Source organism: Tasmannia lanceolata, unplaced genomic scaffold (genome assembly GCF_043159265.1).
Source record: "Tasmannia lanceolata isolate RefF3 unplaced genomic scaffold, GAP_Taslan_0.1 ptg000006l, whole genome shotgun sequence".
In the NCBI taxonomy this organism is placed as follows: Eukaryota; Viridiplantae; Streptophyta; class Magnoliopsida; order Canellales; family Winteraceae; genus Tasmannia; species Tasmannia lanceolata.
The window spans coordinates 8,750,283-8,769,017 of NW_027518683.1; the positions used below are offsets into that span (position 1 = coordinate 8,750,283).

The following is an 18,735-nucleotide window of genomic DNA, read 5'->3' on the forward strand; positions in this document are numbered from 1 at the left end:
AGATGAAAAGGAAAAGAATTGCGCCTGACTTTTCCATCAATATTGGGTTGGGATTTTGGTGGCAATTGGGAGAAGATAAGCATTGGATGTAACCTCCTTTTTTTTTTTTTTCGACATATGGCATCCCCACCCCAAATTTCTTACTGCGGGACTATTCCGAATGCACATCAGGTAGGCCCGGGGAGATTCAAACTCTCGTCAATGAGGCATTAGATGTACTGTTAATGATACAATAATTATTAGACCTCTTTTTTTTTTTTTTTTTGTGTGTGTTTGGTGACACAAAAGCCGAGATGGCTTGGGAGTTTTGCTTAGCATTTGGGTATCATGTCAGCAAAAACCCCCTTGTTTGCTTGTCAATATAGGATTGACATCCTTAAGACTCGTACGGGATTTATTCTAGCTAATAATTGCATGCCCGGTGATTTGTCACCCTTATCCCCTCCCTATGATATCCAAGTCAAAAATCCACAAAAAAAGTTGTATTTTGATTGGATTTCTTGGGAATGATGCTAATACCTCTCTCTCTCTCTCTCCACTAATCTACAAGGTTGACAACCAAACACTCTAATATCCAAGCTAAGTTCTAGGCAAATCCAATGCTTGTCTCCTCCCCGTCGACTACTTATTCCACTATTCTCCGCTAATAAAAAAATACTGATCACCAAACGCTAGGCATTCTTTTGGTTCTGCCTTTTCTTTCCAACATAAGCTATGTTGGGGTTCCAGGCAAAAGCAAATAGTCCCACGTCGGATGAAATGGATAGGGATGGGTTATAAGGGAATGAGCACCCTCCTTCTAATGGCTAGCTTTCAAGGTGAGTTCTACCTGGTTAAATTCCCTAACAAGCTATTTGATAAACCAATATTTTTTGTTAACTCTGTGTATGCCACCTTGGTTAGTATGGGTGGCACTAGAGCATTCACCTATTATTAGCTTGCAAGTGAAGCAGTGATAAGGAGCTCCACATCCCAAGCATCTTTAGTAATAACGTGGGCCCACCATGAGTCACACTTACAATCATACACATTATCTATTCTAGCACAGTTTTCCAAGAATCCTGACCGTCCAGAAAGGGGCAAAAGCATCAACAATCCAAGGGTCCTCCACATGGGATCATCTTAACCAGGGTCCACGACAAATGGATTGTGTGGAGAAAAGCCCTCGAGTGGAAAGGCACCCTATTTACAGAAGCCCTTGTCAGAGTGGAGGTCGTTCTCTTTGATTTTATCTTCTTCTTCCAATTGTTTGATCAGAGAGAGTGAGAGAATGTCTGATGAGGAGCATCACTTCGAGTCGAAGGCCGACGCGGGTGCATCAAAGACATATCCCCAACAGGCAGGAGCAATTCGCAAAAATGGTTACATTGTCATCAAGGGTAGACCCTGCAAGGTAATCATCTCGGTCTCTTTTTTTTTTGTTTATTATCAATCTTTTTAGGGTTTAGTTGTTGTCTAAAATCTAAGGATGAGTTGGGTTCTATTGTGTGTGGTTGGTTTTTATGGATTTGATTTGAACTCTGAATTTTGTTGTTTCTATCCAAGATCATGGTGGATCTTTTTAGTTTGTTAATGTGGGAATATGTTTTTGGTCATGATATACTGTCTTGGGTTCAGATTCTTCTTTACTTGCAAATCTACTGTTTTTTCTTTCCTGGGTTCGTTAGATATTTTATTTGATGATTGGGTATTATTTTTTTCAATTCGCCTCCCACATATATCCGCTTTCTTCTGTTCTTTTTCCTGATGGAAATTATCTCTCCGGATTATTATTGTTTTCTGGGTTCATTACAATTTTCCTCCTGGGTTTTTCTCTGTGGTAGTTCTTGTGAAGTTCTAGTATATTTTGTTTGATCTCGGTCTCATATTTTGACAATCTCGACTATAAAAAAAACGTAACGAAAACACACACACACAACTTGTTCGTATATGATTTATTTATATTTTGCTTTTATTTCGGATGGAGGGTGTTGTGTTGGTGGTGAAGTTTGCTTCAACTGCATGGAAGGATGAAATTCTTGTTGGATTTTGTTCCAATTAATTAGTTTCAAATTATCAAAATAAATTAATGAGGCTTTAATAGTTACTTTTCATAGTCATGGATAAGTGAATGAGTTGTAGCAATGAATCTATGTAATGGCTCATATTAATAGGTTCATGAAAGCTTTGACTCTTTGTGAGCAACTCTTCACATTCCATAAACCTTTGGATTAGCCAATAATGGTGACTCTTGGTTTTGAGTGCACGAAGTTAAGGCCGTAGCCTCCGCCTATCATCAGTGCTTCAAATTTCCATATTCTGCAACACCAGCGAATGTAGACTTTGAATCTACGAAGAGTCATCTAGAATTCTATGAATCCATTAATTGTCACATTAAATGGGTGTATCTCTTCAAGGAGTCCCTTAGTTTTCCAATGAGACCTTTGGGTTGCTATTTGAACTCTATAAATAGAGCCCTTATTCTAGCATCCAAGAAATGAAAAGGAGACTACTCAAGAGCCTCAAGAAAAATAGAAAGTATTCAATAGAGAACTTGTATTATAGGATTGTTGAGTGGTGCATTACAACAATCCATTCTCCTGCTGTTCCTGGAGGTGGTTCGGTCATGTGATCCTTGCACCGGAGTTGGGCCGAATAACACTTTAAGGTGGGCGTCCAAGGACGTACGGTAGTATCGCAATCAAGATCGTTATTAATCCATCCTCCATTCAAGTCAGTATAATTTTATATTTTTGCACTGTTTTTCATTAGTAGATCCATTGTTTTCAACCACTTGCTCCAACAATCTTAAACTGTTGTTCGTTGGAAAGCAATGGATGCTTCTACTATGGGTTTTAACAACTTGAAATTAGAAACGTTCGATGGTTCTAATTTCAATGCTTGGCGCCGAAAAGTTATTTTTGGCATGCAATTGCTTAAAATTTATTATACTGTAACCGACGCCAACCCTACATTTGGTGAGGATGATGCTGCCGAAGATGTCCAATGGGAGCGTGACAATGACTTCTGCAAGAGCTATTTGCTAAATAACCTTTCCAACCACCTAGCAGATGTCTACACTCAAAATGAGTCTGCTAAGGAGATTTGGGATGGTTTGGTTCAGCAGTATCGAGATGATGAGAAGCTCTCCAAAACCCACCTTATCGACAAATTTCTTGACATGGAATTTGAAGATGACAATGAGGTTTTACCTCAAGTTAGGGAGTTGGAGAAACTTGTTCAGAAGTTGAAAGAAGAGAAGGTGGAGCTCGACAACGTTTTTGTCGCTGGAGCAATTGTAAATAAGTTGCCTCAATCTTGGATGTCTTTCTCTACCGAAATGCACCGCAGAAAGAAGCAAGTGCCACTTTCTGATTTGGGGCGTTTCATCAGGATTGAGGATGAAGTAAGGATTTGTTCCAAAAATGAATTACTTGCTAATAAAAAAGCAACTACAAACTTGGTAGTTCATAATACTAGTGAAAGCCAGAAGAAGAAGAAGCAAACCAAGTTCCAGAAGAAAAAGGCTGTAGAACAAAAGTCTAACCTAAATGTTCAGAAGAAGACTTTCAAGAAGAAGGGAAACTGCTACAACTGTGGAAAGCCTGGCCACTATGCTAGTGACTGCAAGGCACCGAAGAATGACTCTTTGGCTGTAGTGGAGAATTTTGTGGCAATGGTGTCAAAGGCTGTGGATCCCTTTAATGTTTCAGACTGGTGGCTAGACACGGGTGCTACCTGTCATGTCTGTGCTAACAAGTCCCTATTCTCTACCTACACTAGACGATCAGAATCAGTGGCTATGGCAGATCGGTCTTCTGCTGCTGTTCTCAGGGTCGGAACTGTGGTAGTGGAGCTCACATCTGGCAAAACTCTTACACCGAAAGATGTGAAGCATGTTCCTTCAATCGCCAAGAATCTGGTTTCAGGGATTCTTCTTTTTGATGCTGAAATGCGCCTGAATTTTCAAGGCGATAAGACGGTGCTATCCTTTAAGAATTTGTACTTTGAAAATGCATACAAGACTAATGGTATGTTTAAGATGAGCGTTGTGACTCATGCCCCTGAATTAATAAATGAAGTTTCTACTTACTCCTCTGAGTTGTGGCACAATAGGCTTGGTCATGTTAACTACAGAAAGTTGCATGACATGTGTAAGCTAGGTCTTCTACCCAACTGTGGGGGTGAGAAACCATGCAAATGTGAGGTCTGTGCGCAGGCCAAGATCACAAGGAAGCCTTTCCCCGGTGTCACTAGGAGTACAGAGGTGTTGGACCTAATTCAGTCTAACACATGTGACTTCAAAAGTTTTGTTACAAGAGGTGGCATGAAGTACTTTATCACCTTCATCGACGACCGGACAAGGTTCTGTCATGTCTATCTACTGAAGTTCAAAGATGAGGCTTTCGATAAGTTCGTTGAGTTTCTAACTCGAGTTGAGAAGCAGTTGGGATGTTCAGTGAAAAGACTTCGAAGCGACAGAGGAGGTGAATACCGCTCTAAAGATGTTGGGGCGTACTTCAAAGAACATGGGATTGTCGCTGAAACGACTGCCCCTTATTCTCCTCAGTCAAATGGGATAGCAGAAAGGAAGAACCAGACTTTGACCGAGATGGTGAATTCTATGTTTATGACGTCTGGACTTCCAACTTGATATTGGGTTGAGACGCCATCTTGAACAGAGTTCCTTATGCCAAGACGAAGATCTCTCCGCATGAACTCTGGTTCGGGTATCCACCATCTTTGGGAATGCTCAAAGTGTGGGGGTGTCTGGCTTATGTTCGAGTGCCAGATGTTAGAAGGCCAAAGCTTGGAGCCAATGCAAATAAGTGCCTTTATAGCAGAGTTGACAAAGGCAAGTTTCTCTCAACATAGTTCAACATGAAGGATCTTGGAGCTGCCGACACAATCCTTGGGATTAAGATCTTAAGGACTAAGTTTGGGATTGTTCTATCTCAATCTCATTACATAGAAAAGATGCTGAAGAAGTATGGCTACTTCGACTTACCAGAGCTGTATGTGCCGTATGATTACAACAATAAGCTTGGACCCAACACTAGTAGGACGATCAGACAATTGGAATACTCAATGGTGATTGGCAGTCTGATGTATGCCATGAGCTGTACAAGACCGGATATAGCCTTTGCTTTTGGGATGCTGAGTCGGTTTACTAGTAATCCGGGAAAGACACATTGGATGCAATTCAGAGACTAATGAGATATCTGAAAGTTACCCTTAGTTATGGATTACTATATTCTAGATATCCTGCAGTGGTCGAAGGTTTTTCAGATGCTAGTTTGTGTTCAGAGCCAGATGAGTGCAGATCGACATGTGGATTTGTTTTCACCCTGCGTGGTGCCGCCGTGTCGTGGAAGTCTAAAAAACAGACTATGATAATCATCCATGGAATTTGAGTTCTTCGCCCTTGCAAGCGCAGGAGATGAGGCAGAGTGGCTCAGAGATCTCCTGTTGGATCTTCCGTTACAGAAGGAGCAGCTGACTGCGATCACAGTGTATTGTGACAATCAGGCTGCTAGTGCTGTTGCTGAGAACTTGTTATTCAACGGAAGAAAGATGACAGTTCGGGTGCAGCACATCTATCTATCTAATTTGATGAGTCGAGGAATCATTGCAGTGATCAATGTTCGATTATTAGAGAATGTTGCTGATCCTATGACAAAAGGTCTGAAAAGGAAGTTGGTCCGGCAGACATCCTCCAGAATGAGACTTATGTCCATTTAAGGTATGGTTATTTGCATTTGAATTATGGTCATTTGCATTTGGGAATGGTCATTTGTGCTTATATCTACCATTGTAATGTCATTTATGGTTCAAAGACTTGTCTACCAAATTATGATATTCACGGTTCAAAGAATAAAGCACAAATAGACTGATTCATGGTTGCTTGCATTTGTTGCAAAGTAGACTGTTTGCATGTGTTGCAAATCATATTATGTGCATGTGTTGCACAAAGGACTAAGTGCATGTGTTGCACAAGGGTCTAATTGCATGTGTTGCAAAAAGGACTATATGCATTTGTTGCAAAAATAGTATCTTACTTGTCGGAATGGGTCTCATGCATCGGTAATCTATTTGTATTTGTATCTACCACTAAACTATATTAGTGGTTCAAAGCTTAGTCTGCCATCAAATATAGTTCATGGTTCAAAGAATGAAATACGAATGGATTTGTTTTGGTGCTCTTTAATATAAATTGTTTGAGACCATTCCTGTGTTAGAGCACTTAACCTGTCGGAGTAGAGGATGGCTGTAAGCCTTAATGAGCCCAAAACACTTTGTGTGCGTGATTCCTGGCAGGTGCATGCCCTGAGGGACTCACCTTGTATGGGATATCACCTCTTATGTAGTCTGAGGAGGCAAGATTGCTAGAGCCCATGCAGAAACATGAATGAGTTGAGGATGGCATTAGTGCCTTAATGAGTTCTGAGTATTTTGTATACTCTAAGGAGCTCACCTATGTGCGGGTGGAGATTTGCCATCTTCTATGTAGTCTGAAAGATTGCTAGAGCCCACACAGAAACCTGTCACAGTAAAGAGGTTGGCTTTTAAGCCTTAATGTGGTCCGAAGTACTTCGGGTACAGGGTGTTGGACATGAACACACTAAAGGACACACCTATGTTAGGGTGGAGACTGTGTGTCTTCTATGGAGCTGGCATACTCCTAGAGCCCTCGCAGAACCAGGACAAGCACTGTGTGTTTGCTATTTGTTTAAGGCAAGTTTGTGAGTAGTGTGATAGTTCAAGGCTTGGTCCACTATGCACACAGACTCTGAATCTAGTCATATGTGATTACTGAAAAGTAGAAAGGTACTGGTTCAAGGCTAATTCCACCATGTACTTACACTACAATTCAGATAATCTATTTGAAAATTCAAGTCTTCGGACATTTTCATTATGCACAATGTGACTAGTGCTCTCTAATACTTGGTTGATAAGTTTGAAACTTGTGGGGGATTGTTGGATTTTGTTCCAATTAATTAGTTTCAAATTATCAAAATAAATTAATGAGGCTTTAATAGTTACTTTTCATAGTCATGGATAAGTGAATGAGTTGTAGCAATGAATCTATGTAATGGCTCACATTAATAGGTTCATGAAAGCTTTGACTCTTTGTGAGCAACTCTTCACATTCCATAAACCTTTGGATTAGCCATTAATGGTGACTCTTGGTTTTGAGTACCCCCATTAGTGATGACTCTTGGGATTAATTAGATATTCATGTATGACTCGTAGTAGACTTTGAATCTACGAAGAGTCATCTAGAATTCTATGAATCCATTAATTGTCACATTAAATGGGTGTATCTCTTCAAGGAGTCCCTTAGTTTTCCAATGAGACCTTTGGGTTGCTATTTGAACTCTATAGAGCCCTTATTCTAGCATCCAAGAAAATGAAAAGGAGACTACTCAAGAGCCTCAAGAAAAATAGAAAGTATTCAGTAGAGAGCTTGCCTTATAGGATTGTTGAGTGGTGCATTACAACAATCCATTCTCCTGCTGTTCCTGGAGGTGGTTCGGTCATGTGATCTTTGCACTGGAATTGGGCCGAATAACACTTCAAGGTGGGCGTCCAAGGACGTACGGTAGTATCGCAATCAAGATCGTTATTAATCCATCCTCCATTCAAGTCAGTATAATTTTATATTTTTGCACTGTTTTTCATTAGTAGATCCATTGTTTTCAACCGCTTGCTCCAACAATTCTTGATTGATCTTACAACCTTTTTATGACCGTGTTGTGCTCCTTAAGGCTCTGTTTGGATGCCTGAGCATTCTTTAGGGAAGTAAAGTCTATGGAAGGGGGCAGGATTTTGGTTGCCATGTAAACCTTGGGAAAATCATGAGCTTTATTCTGTTTGGATGCAGAGAGAGAGAGAGAGAGAGAGAGAGAGAGAGAGAGAGAGAGAGAGGATTACCTATGAAATCTACATGCAATCAGTGTTTAAAAACTCGCTAGCACGATAATGAGCCTGCCCGAGTCGACAAGGATTTTTCTTGGCCACGTTCTGCGTTGTACCACATCCGCATTCCGCATTTTGCCTTACAGAGTCAATAAAAACTCCTTTGACCCTCCCGAGTTATGACCGTGTCAACCGCATTCCTGGCCGCGTTCGCGTCACATCCGCGTTTTTAAACACTGCATGCAATGATTACATCTTTTTGTTGACTGGTAATATCTAAGGATTTGGTTGTTACTTTGGCAAAGAAACACACCAAGTAATCCAAAAAGTACATTTTTTTGCTTAGGGATTGCTTGTGGATCCCTTGCAAAGGCTTTCTCCAAAGTGATTGTTTTCTTCATGTTTATTTGAGATTCTATTTGTTTCTCAATGTAGAATCTGATTCCTTTGTAAACTTAACTATGCCCCCTTTGTAGACTATATCTGATTCCTTCAAAGAACTTATGCTTATGCCTCAATATATCCCTCAAGACCGTTAAGCCACCAATTTTGTACTTGTCATCAGAATCCCAATTGCCAGAGCAAGCACCATACTTTCTTTAACTTTGGTCCAAGGCTGGAACCTTTCTTCTTCAAACCTCTACAACCAAGTTCCAAGCATAGCTGTATTAACACATCTCAATCTATGAAATCCCAAGACCACCAACTATGATAGGTTTGCACACCTCTTCCTAGCAAACTAGGTACATCTTCTTATCCTTAGAACATCCCATAGGAAATTCATTTGAAGATGTTTGATATGCTTGATCACTCCAATTAGACATCTAAAGGGAGAGAGGTGATATATGGGAATGTTAGCAAACACCACCTTGATTAGAGTGATTCTACTCCGTAGGACTCCAGGTTCCACTTCCATGTAAATAATCTTCTTTCCACCCTCTTCTTGGGTTGCCCTTCACATAAAGGAAGCCTAAATAAGCAGTGTTGCACGGACTTAGATTTGCGTGTGGGGATCTGACACGGATTCGAGGTGTCGAATTCGGCAAACCCCCAAAAGTAGGATTCGGATTTTGAAATTTTTAAATAAAATAAAATTTTCAAAATTTAATATATATGTGTATACATATGTATAGATATATGGAGAGAGAGAGAGAGAGAGAGAGAGAGAGAGAGAGAGAGAGAGAGAGAGAGAGAGAGGGAGAAGTTCCTACTCCCCGGAGTAGATAGCTTATCTTCTCCGTGGGCTTACAATACAGTGGGGGCCACATTGTTTGGGTGATCCAAAGCATTCATTTGATGGGCCCTCACATAGATAGGGTGTGCCCAAAAAATCAGCTCCATAGGATCATCCCAACCCTTCGATTTGTGGAGGCAAAAATGGACGGACATAAACCTTCACAAATCTGTCGATTTTTTGCCTCCACAAATCGAAGGGTTAGGATGATCCTATGGAGTTGATTTTTTGAGCACACCCTATCTAAGTATCTATGTGAGGGCCCATCAAATGAATGGTTTGGATCACCCAAACAATGTGGCCCCTACTGTATTTTAATCCCACGTATTAGGAACTCTTTTCTCATATATGAAGTAGGAACTCTTTTCTCATATATATATATATATTCATGAAAATTTGAGGGTAGAGGGTTGAGGCGGGTTTTGTATTAAGAGAGTTGGAGGAGGAAGGGGGTCGAAAAAACAGGATTAGTGCGGGACACGGCTACGACAAGAATCCGGGTGTGTCCCACGTGAATCCATATCCGATTCGGATGCGGAGACGTTTCGACACGGATTCGCCGTAGGGGGGCAAAGAATCCATGCAACATAGTAAATAAGTGGTCGGAAACACTTCCACAGAGCACCCTAGTAAGCCTACCGACATGTCCTTCTCATCATCTACAAGATGAATACTCGAAGTATTGATTTCCGGAAGTTAGACCTTTGCCCTGTCAGGCTGTCACTAAGTCATACTACCAAAGCATAACTTCTAATTTCAGAAATTTATCAACTCACCCTTACTAAACACCAATATATCATCTGAGAGACTTCCAACCTTGAGCCCCAATATTGAAACCTTCAATCAAGCCACATCTTTCATCCATTATTCTAAGAGAGCTCCTGCTACTACTAAAAAAGAAAGGGGGAAAAGTGTCACCCTGTCTCAATCCTCGAGAGGACTTAAATAACCCTATAGCAGCGTTGTTCACCAATATGGTGAACCAAGTAGAAGAGACACACCTCACCATCCAAGCTCGCTATCTAGTTCCATGCCCATCCGCCCCAAAAGGTAATTCAGAACATCCCATTCCACTCAACCATTAAAAAAGAAAAAAAAAGCATCCCATTCCACTCTATCTATCATAGACCTTTCCCATATCCAATTTGCACACTACGCCTTTTCTCCATGTCTTGTAATAGGAATCCACAACCTCAAATGACTATAGAGCACTGTTGAGTATCTGGCGCCCAAGAATAAAAGCAATTTGGTTTTTAGAGATGACCTTGTCCATCACTTGCTTCAGTCTGTTTTCCAGAACTTTAGCTAGAACTTTGTATAATCACCCTACCAAACTTATTGACCTGAAATATGCAATTTTATCTTTTCCTTTAACTGTAGGGATCGAGACAATAAAAATAGCACTTGTCCTCTTATCTAGCACCATTCTCTCATAGAACTCTTTGAAGAAATCACAGATGTTACCTTTCATTGATTCCCCATAGCACTAAAAAAATGCTAAACAGAAACCATCTGGCTTATGGGCGCGATCTCTCCCCAAGGACAACAGGCCGGTCCTAATCTCTTCTTCAATTTTTTTTTTCTAAAGCAGCATAGTTCGCCACCCCAACTAGTTTGGGACAAAGGCTTAGTTGAGTTGAGCATAGTTCGCCTCATCAGTCACTCTAAAATCCACTCCCTCAAGTCTTGGGTAGCTCCCTTCCTAAGCAGACTATATGCCCGATAGGAATTCACAATCTCCTTGGCACTAATCTCCTTGTCCCCACACTTGTTTTCATCAATCTGAATGACACTAATCCAATTCTCTCTTCTTTTAGCTAGAGCAATCCTTTGAAAATAATCCGTATTCTTGTCACTCTCTTTTAATTATTTGGATTTAGACCCTTGTCTCCATTAAATTTCATCCTGAATGACCAAGTGGTTGTGCTCCTTTAGAGCTCCCATCGTCGCCACTTAATTCCATAGCAGCCAAACTTTCTTCTTTCACTCTTTATATATATCGGCGTTTTTTTTTTTTTTTTGCCTTTCTTTTGATTGAAATTATCTGTCCTGATTATTATCGTTTTTTGGGTTCGGTCTTGGCTACACGACATTCTCTTCTCGTTAAAATATTACTCTATCTTCATTGAATCTTTCTCTTTATCTCCTTTTTGGGTTTCCTTATTTTGTAGCTTTTTTCCTGATCTTCGTATTACTTTCTATAGAAAATAAGGGTTATTTCTTGTATGGGAATCAGATTGTATCTGAGGGTTATTTATGTCTTTTGTATGTCAAGTAGGGGTTTATCATTATTATACAGGATTAGGAATATCCTATAGTGGGAAGTGGGAACTATTCCATCCCCTCCATCTATACGCTCTTCTCTCCTTTTACTATTCTAACCTCCAAAAACTCAAACTTGGTATCAGAGCAAAGGCTTTCTTTACAATTGTCCGAGAGAATTGACGCCCTTGACTATCTGACGTATTGGTGACGTCGTCAGGTCGGACGATTGATGTTAACAGTCGTACGAACATGGAGTATGCCTGAAATCCCCACGGCTTGAATGCAGATATCATTCACATTATGATGATTTTTCGGAATTTTTTTGAGAGCTATGATATTTTTCTGATTTTTTTAGAAGAAAAATCCAGAAATCCATTTTTTTTGGCTTGATGAGAGTTTTCTCTCAACCAAGGACTTGTTTGAAGAGGGATTGCTTTACTTTGGGCTTTTTTTGGATAGGAACACAATGATAGTGTTGTTTTTTTATTGGAGGTCTTATGAAGGAGTTCTACGGACCTTTTGTTGTTGCATCCAGAAATCCCTTGTTTTAGGTTGATGGGAGTTTGCTATCAGATCGGGACATTTTTTAAAGAGAGATTACCTCATTTCGAGTCCTTTCGTGCATTGGAATACAATGGAGGTGCCCTTTTTCACATCGAAGTTTGTGCTTGGGAGTTCCGTCGAGTTTTTTGGCTATATTACTTGGGCATTCTCCATTTTAGGGCTATTTCTTTTGGAATTTGTCTGTTTTCACACTAATATTTAGCGGTTGAGAATCTCCCCCCTTTGGTTGGTTTGTGGTATCTCACACAAAAAAAATGGCCGCTTCGGACTGATCTGAAGTGAATTCCTCGGCTGCTGAGATTCAGAGTATTGGTTCTGACCTTCTGGCTGGTCTCTACAGTGGCAATCCTAATGTGCAAATCACCACGGTAAAGTTAGTTGGTACTCACTATATGGAATGGGTCCAGTCTCCACGAATATAGATCGGTTGACGATGCAAGTTTGGCTATATTACTGGCCGGATGCATGAATTATTTTATTTTATGTTTCTTTTCTTTGGGTGTAGATTGGCTGGTGGGTTTTTTTTTTTTTTTTTTGGGGGGGGGGGGGGGGGGGGGTGGGGGGCGGTGTTAACCGATTCTCCTAGCTACGTTTCAATGTAAGAAAAGGTGATTAACCAATTCCCCATCTTCAATGCAGAGAACACGGTGATATATGATCAACGTTTTCCTTGACCCTAAAAAATCCACTGTTTGAATGCGCTCCTGAATTGCGGGCCACTTCATTATAATAGTCGTTTTGCAGAGTTTCAGTTTTATTATCTATTGAAGCATATTTTACTCATTTTATTTTCTATTTCACCACCCTTTTGGATTCATTGTCGACATTTCTATCAAATTTTTTTTATGAGCTTATTTCATTCCTATGGCTTTTAACCTTGCTGGTCTTTGTTATCAGTTCATCTTTTGACATTCTTACGTTGTGGCCTTTCTTATGTTGGGATTCAGTTTTTGATGATAATTATCCCATATATCATTACTGTACTGAGGTTGTCGACCTTTCTTGAAATGAGGCTTTTATTATGGGGGTTTAGATTATAAAATTAGACTTGGTGTTCTTGATTCTCAAAATGAAGATCTTGATTGTGTGTGATAATGTTTTGGATCTTCTTCTGAGCAGTTTTGGAACCCTCACTTTTATCCTCTTTATCGTTGTCTGTAACTCCATATCACCAACATTGCCATGTAGAGTTGGATTGCAGAAAGAGAAGATTGTGTAGCTCTTGAAGTGTTTCATATCAACAGCTTGCTCTTGATGTGCTAGAAGCTTCACTACTAACATATTTTTAAAGTTGACTTGGGAGATAGTCTCTTTATAATTTCGGCATTTAAGGTTGTAGTCTCCTTGCACTGTGTGAGTCTCTTTTCCTTGAAGGTCATTATGGAATATGATTTACCCACTTTGTCGTAGGATCGGACATGTGATTATGTGTCATACGACATGTTTAGTTTTATTTTCATTTTCTATCCCTTCTCTCAAGAAGCCTGTTGTTTGCTTTCCTGGTGCAAAATCCATTAAGATATGCAAAGTATTTTCTGTTATTTCATATGCGCTTTTCTATCATTTCCCATTTCTCTTTTCTCTTTAATTTTTTTGCATGCGTTTCATGTTTCCGTTTCACGTTCCTCTTCACGAATTTGTTTCCCGACCTGGCAACTATCCTTTAGTTTGGGTAGGATTTAGAGTCTAAATTAGGATGCAAGTGTTGTTGAATTGGAATTCTCCTACACACATGTATGGATGATATTTTAATGAGGTATATTGAGCAATATGAAATTTCTGAATTGAGTTGTTTATATATCCTTTTGCTATTTAATTTTCATTTCTGGACGAATTGGTCCTTCCCTATCATAATATATTTCAATCCTTTTTTTGCATGCTACAACTTGAGGATTTCCATCTCTCATTTGATGATTTGAGTTGGCATTAGCTGTCATGTTTGGGCATATGATCAGTCCTACAGTTACTTAGTCAACTTAGGGCTAGGGCACCATAACTTTTTGATTATTGCTCATATTTTCAAGCCGAATCACAAGTTTATATCTTTTCAAGTTTTGTGTATGAGTTGCCATTGAGGTTGTTGAGGTTTTGAAGTCACATAAATTGTCACCTGTGGGTATGAATCATAAAGATTGATCTTTGCTGTACATCTGGTGGTATGGAAGGGTTATGATCTGCTTAAGAATTATTAGACAATGAATGTGGTATGTTATCTGTAAGGGCAGCAGAGCAGAAATGTCTAGACTTCAGATAATTTTACTAGTATGCGAAAATGATCTCTGTTCCAAAAAATACTCTACATTTTAATCTACCCAACTTTTCCACTGCATTCACGCAGTGAGAGCTAAAACACAAGCAAAACAAAGAGATTCATATGGTACGAGTGGAACTCTGCATAGTGGCAACCCAAATGCTAGTTACATCAAATAGGCCTCGTCTTAAAACTGGTCATAAAAACTACTCATCCTTTCTCCTAGTAACCCTCTCAAAAACCATGGGAGGGCTCCTAACAAAGAAAGATTGAAGCATGGAAATCTACCTTTAAGTATTTTGTCACCAAGATCTGTGCCAAGTGTTTTGAGTGGTGTATGCGTGTGGAGAGCCGTGGGTTGTCAGGATGGGTCTGTCTCCTTGGTTGTTGGGTGTGTGGGCCAAGGATGGTTATGTACTGCTTTAGTTAGTTGATGTTGTGCCCAGAGCTCCAGTATGAGATGTTCTGAAGGGGAGTTCTGAGCATGGCTTAAATTTTCCCCAAAGCCGACATGAACCTATCAAAATGTTTCTGTTTTCATCTTTTAAGGAAACACATACCGAAACCGAAAGGTATTCCGAAACCAAAACCGTAACTGTTCTAGTGGTATATTACATCAGTACGTGTTACGTAGTTATATTTATATAAACTGCATGTAAAATATGGTGTGTATTATGTATAAATATTTATATTAATTATATATGAAATGTGGTCTGTGTTGAATTATCAAACATGTGCACAACACGTCACTAGGTGTTTGATGTTGTTAAACTATTATGGATGACTATCTTACTTATGTGATATTTTCCAAATCCAAGTGTATTCGTGTTTATCTTAGCAGTTCTTGAAATTTCATCTTAAAATTCTATCAGTTACATTTCTTTGTATACGTTCTCGTGATTTTTCAGAATTTCTACCGAAATCTTCAGCTTAAACTGAAACGTTTCCGTGGGCCCAGTGTTATATGGAGGAGTGCTTGAGCAGTCTTGGGAGTTTATAAGGTGGATGGGTGTTGGTGAATTTAGTAGGTTGCACTAGCTTTGCAGGCATGCAGGGCCACAAGGGCCCTGTACTGGGTGGTTGGTTTCAATTTATCATGGAGGGTTGGAGTGTTGCAAGATGTTGAGGGACGAGGTGAAAAACTGTTTCCCCAAGATACGGTTGATGGTGAATAATAGATCCTATCCCCTCTTCTATTGGAGGTGATTAGGGAAAGGAAATAGCGGTTCTTATCTAGGTCATTTTTCATGATGGACTGACTCCAACCCCCCACCCCCTTAAGAATGCTATTCTCTCTCTCTCTCTCTCTCTCTCTATATATATATATATATATATATATATATATATAGAGAGAGAGAGAGAGAGAGAGAGAGAGAGAGAGAGAGAGAGAGAGAGAGAGAGAGAGAGAGGTGTTACTTTAGATTATGTTTTTAGTGTCTAGTTACCGTTATTACACTGATAGTCTTCAACATGTGGAGTTTGTCTTTCTGCTTGATGTTTTCATTGTTCTGTAAACATTATGTTTTTAGAGTTGCTTGCTACAATTATTACTCGGAGATGGTGATAAAAAAATGGAGTTTTTTCTTCGTAATGTTTTCATTGCTTTACTGCAACATCATGAATATTTTTTTTTGGTGGTCATGTGGTTATATTTTTATCTAGTCAGAATTTGAGATACCTTTTCAGCTCCTCCCTTTATATAGGCGTGGCATGTGTTTTGTTTTGTTGATTTGGAATTTAAACTATTACCGCTCATATCTTTGATATGATGGGGTTTTGAAACAGGTTGTTGAGGTCTCCACTTCTAAAACTGGAAAGCATGGTCATGCCAAGTGTCACTTTGTTGCAATCGATATATTTAATGGCAAGAAGCTCGAAGATATTGTGCCTTCTTCCCATAACTGTGATGTAAGCGTTTTTTTTTGTCGTCTCTCTTGATACTGTAGTATGGAAACCTCCAGTTGCGAGCTAGGACAGTTAGCTAATTAATCTATATTTTTCTTCTACCACAGGTGCCCCACGTAAATCGTACTGACTATCAGCTGATTGATATATCTGAAGATGGTTTTGTAAGTCTTTATTTTCTAATTACCCCGCATCAATTTCTAAGCACACTGGTTTTGGGTTCTTCAGAGCAATGGAACTTGAGATGAATTTTTTGGCAGGTGAGTCTTTTGACTGAAAACGGGAACACCAAGGATGATCTGAGGCTTCCCACTGATGACAATCTTCTTACCCAGGTTAGTGCCTAATTCTGCTTACCGGAGCAAACTACACTGAATTTTGGGTTCAATCGTAATATTTTTTTTGTCATAAATCTTAACAGTATTTTATTGATTTTGCTGCTCTAGATTAAAGATGGATTTGGGGAAGGAAAGGATCTGGTGGTGACTGTCATGTCTGCTATGGGAGAAGAGCAGATCTGTACTCTGAAGGACATTGGCCCCAAATAACTACCTATATTTTTTCTGTCTACATATGGTAATCCTTCTCTTGATAGCTTAGCCAAGATTTCGTATGATGTGTGCCAAGTTGGTACTAATATATTGGCAGTTGGGTGCTTAGGATCTTCATAAAGGGAGTTGTGATGACTTTAAGGAGAAATTGGTAGAACAGTAAACAATGGAATGAGTTTTTCTGGTCCAGGCCCCTTTGAATTGACTAGATTGATAACACCATATCTATATATACATAAATATATTTTTATAAACTGATTCCATAAAAAATCTGTTAGGACTGTTGTGCTTGTATTTTCATTTTTCAGCTGGATGTTATTTATGTTACCCTGCCATTTGCTTACTACTTGCCGGGGCATATTTACTTTTCTCATATTGGCTTAGTTGAAAAAAGTTATTACAAGTATTTAACATATTGACCCTTTCTTTAGGGATCAAAGGGAGGAACTTTGTCCACCCAATGCCCACTGAATACCTGTACAGTGGTCAGTGATTGGAAACCATATATCAGTTGGGCTTAGCAGATGGATCAAAGTGAAAACTTGTACAAATCTATTGAGATCGTTGCCATTTGATTAGTGGTTTGATGGTTCAGCTGAAGAAGGCTTGTTTGTTTCATAGGAGTATTATTATATATAGCTAGCAGATTGATAAAAGTCTTTATAGACAGTATTTGTACAGCTGTGTCCCACTGCTTGGCAATTTAAATTATGGAAATAATATTTTCTTGGGGACCATTTTATGGGTTTTTTTTTCTAGATTTTCTCTTCATACAATCTGGTTGACATCTTCAATTTTTTGAAATTTGTAAGTCGATTGTTTATTTCATTGGTTTTCTTTAGAGCTGCTGCAACATTAGAGAGTGCAGCCCTGCAACTTTGGCCGTTAAATCCAGTCTAGGGTTGGGGCTTTTCTGTAGAAGATTTATGGATGCTTTAAAGTGGAATTCTCTGGTTAGAATCCATATTTTCAGCAACTTTTAAATCCACCGTTTTCAACCTTGGTTGCTCCTGAAATTATAATGGCAAAACTTGGATTCGTCTTTGGAAATGGATCTAGAGTTCTCTTTGAATCTCATCTGCCATTGCCATCATGATCTCAAGTGGATCTCAAGTGGATTTGGATCATTCATCTTTCGAAATGGATCTAGAGTTCTCTTTGAATCTCATCTGCCATTCCCATTAGGGGTGTTCGTTCGGTTATAACTGAACCGAAAATCAAATTTCGATAACCGAAACCGAACCGAAATTTCCAAAAACCGAACCGAAACCGAACCGATTAAAAATTCAGGAATAATGGGAGAAAAAGAGGAAAAAAGCAATTTTTCGGTTTGGATTGGAGGGCTAGGATCATCCTATCGAAATGATTTTTTGAGTACAACCTAATTAACTTGTGATCAATCAAATAGACGGTTTTGATCATCCTACGGAGTGCCTATATAGCACTTTTTTTTTTTGAAAAAAATAAAGATTTTATCCATAATTTTGGTTATTAGGTTAACCGAATTTTTTTTTTTTTTGAGATAACCGAATCCCAACTCGAATAACCGAATTTCCAATAAAAAATTAACCGAAACCGAACCGAAAAGGAAAAAAACCGAACCGAACCGACCAAACCAATTCGGTTCGGTTCGGTTCAGTTATTCAATTATAACCGAATAATGAACACCCCTAATTGCCATCATCATGATCTTAGGTGGATCTCAAGTGGATCTGGACCGTGTTTGGAATTGGTAGGGAAAAATATTTCTAAATTTTGTTACTTTTTTTACACACAAATAAAGATGACTTGAACCAACTACCAACCCAATTCAATGACTACTTAGAGAGAGCTTCAATTTATGAGAATATCCTTCTAAAGTAACCATTATATATCATTCCCTCTAAATTATAGAAAGATTGTAGGTCAGAAATGTTTTCCTTGCTTTCCAAACACGGCCTAGAGAATGGTGATTAGAAACTAAAATCCACCCCAGCATTCGTATTTGTCTATGGACAACCGGAGTAGTGCTTAATAAAAACATAAACAACAAAAATGTAATTAAAACAAAAAATCTAATTAAGGAC

General features: G+C 39.1%; 1 protein-coding gene across 3 annotated transcripts; it reads left to right on the forward strand.

Annotated features, from left to right (window-relative positions):
- The first annotated feature begins 1,144 nt into the window (after positions 1-1,144).
- On the forward strand, positions 1,145-17,406 carry LOC143878313 (eukaryotic translation initiation factor 5A-2-like). Of its 3 annotated transcripts, none has more exons than XM_077380615.1 (6): positions 1,145-1,393; positions 15,999-16,121; positions 16,226-16,282; positions 16,379-16,453; positions 16,565-16,694; positions 16,767-17,042. In XM_077380615.1, the coding sequence occupies exons 1-5, from the start codon at positions 1,271-1,273 to the stop codon at positions 16,664-16,666; spliced, it is 480 nt and encodes a 159-aa protein (XP_077236730.1). In that variant the 5' UTR covers positions 1,145-1,270; the 3' UTR covers positions 16,667-16,694; positions 16,767-17,042. The 3 variants fall into 3 exon arrangements, with proteins under 3 accessions (XP_077236730.1, XP_077236729.1, XP_077236728.1); XM_077380614.1 differs by having other exon boundaries at positions 16,779-17,042; XM_077380613.1 differs by lacking the exon at positions 16,767-17,042 and adding an exon at positions 17,101-17,406 and having other exon boundaries at positions 1,146-1,393.
- The last annotated feature ends 1,329 nt before the right edge of the window (positions 17,407-18,735 follow it).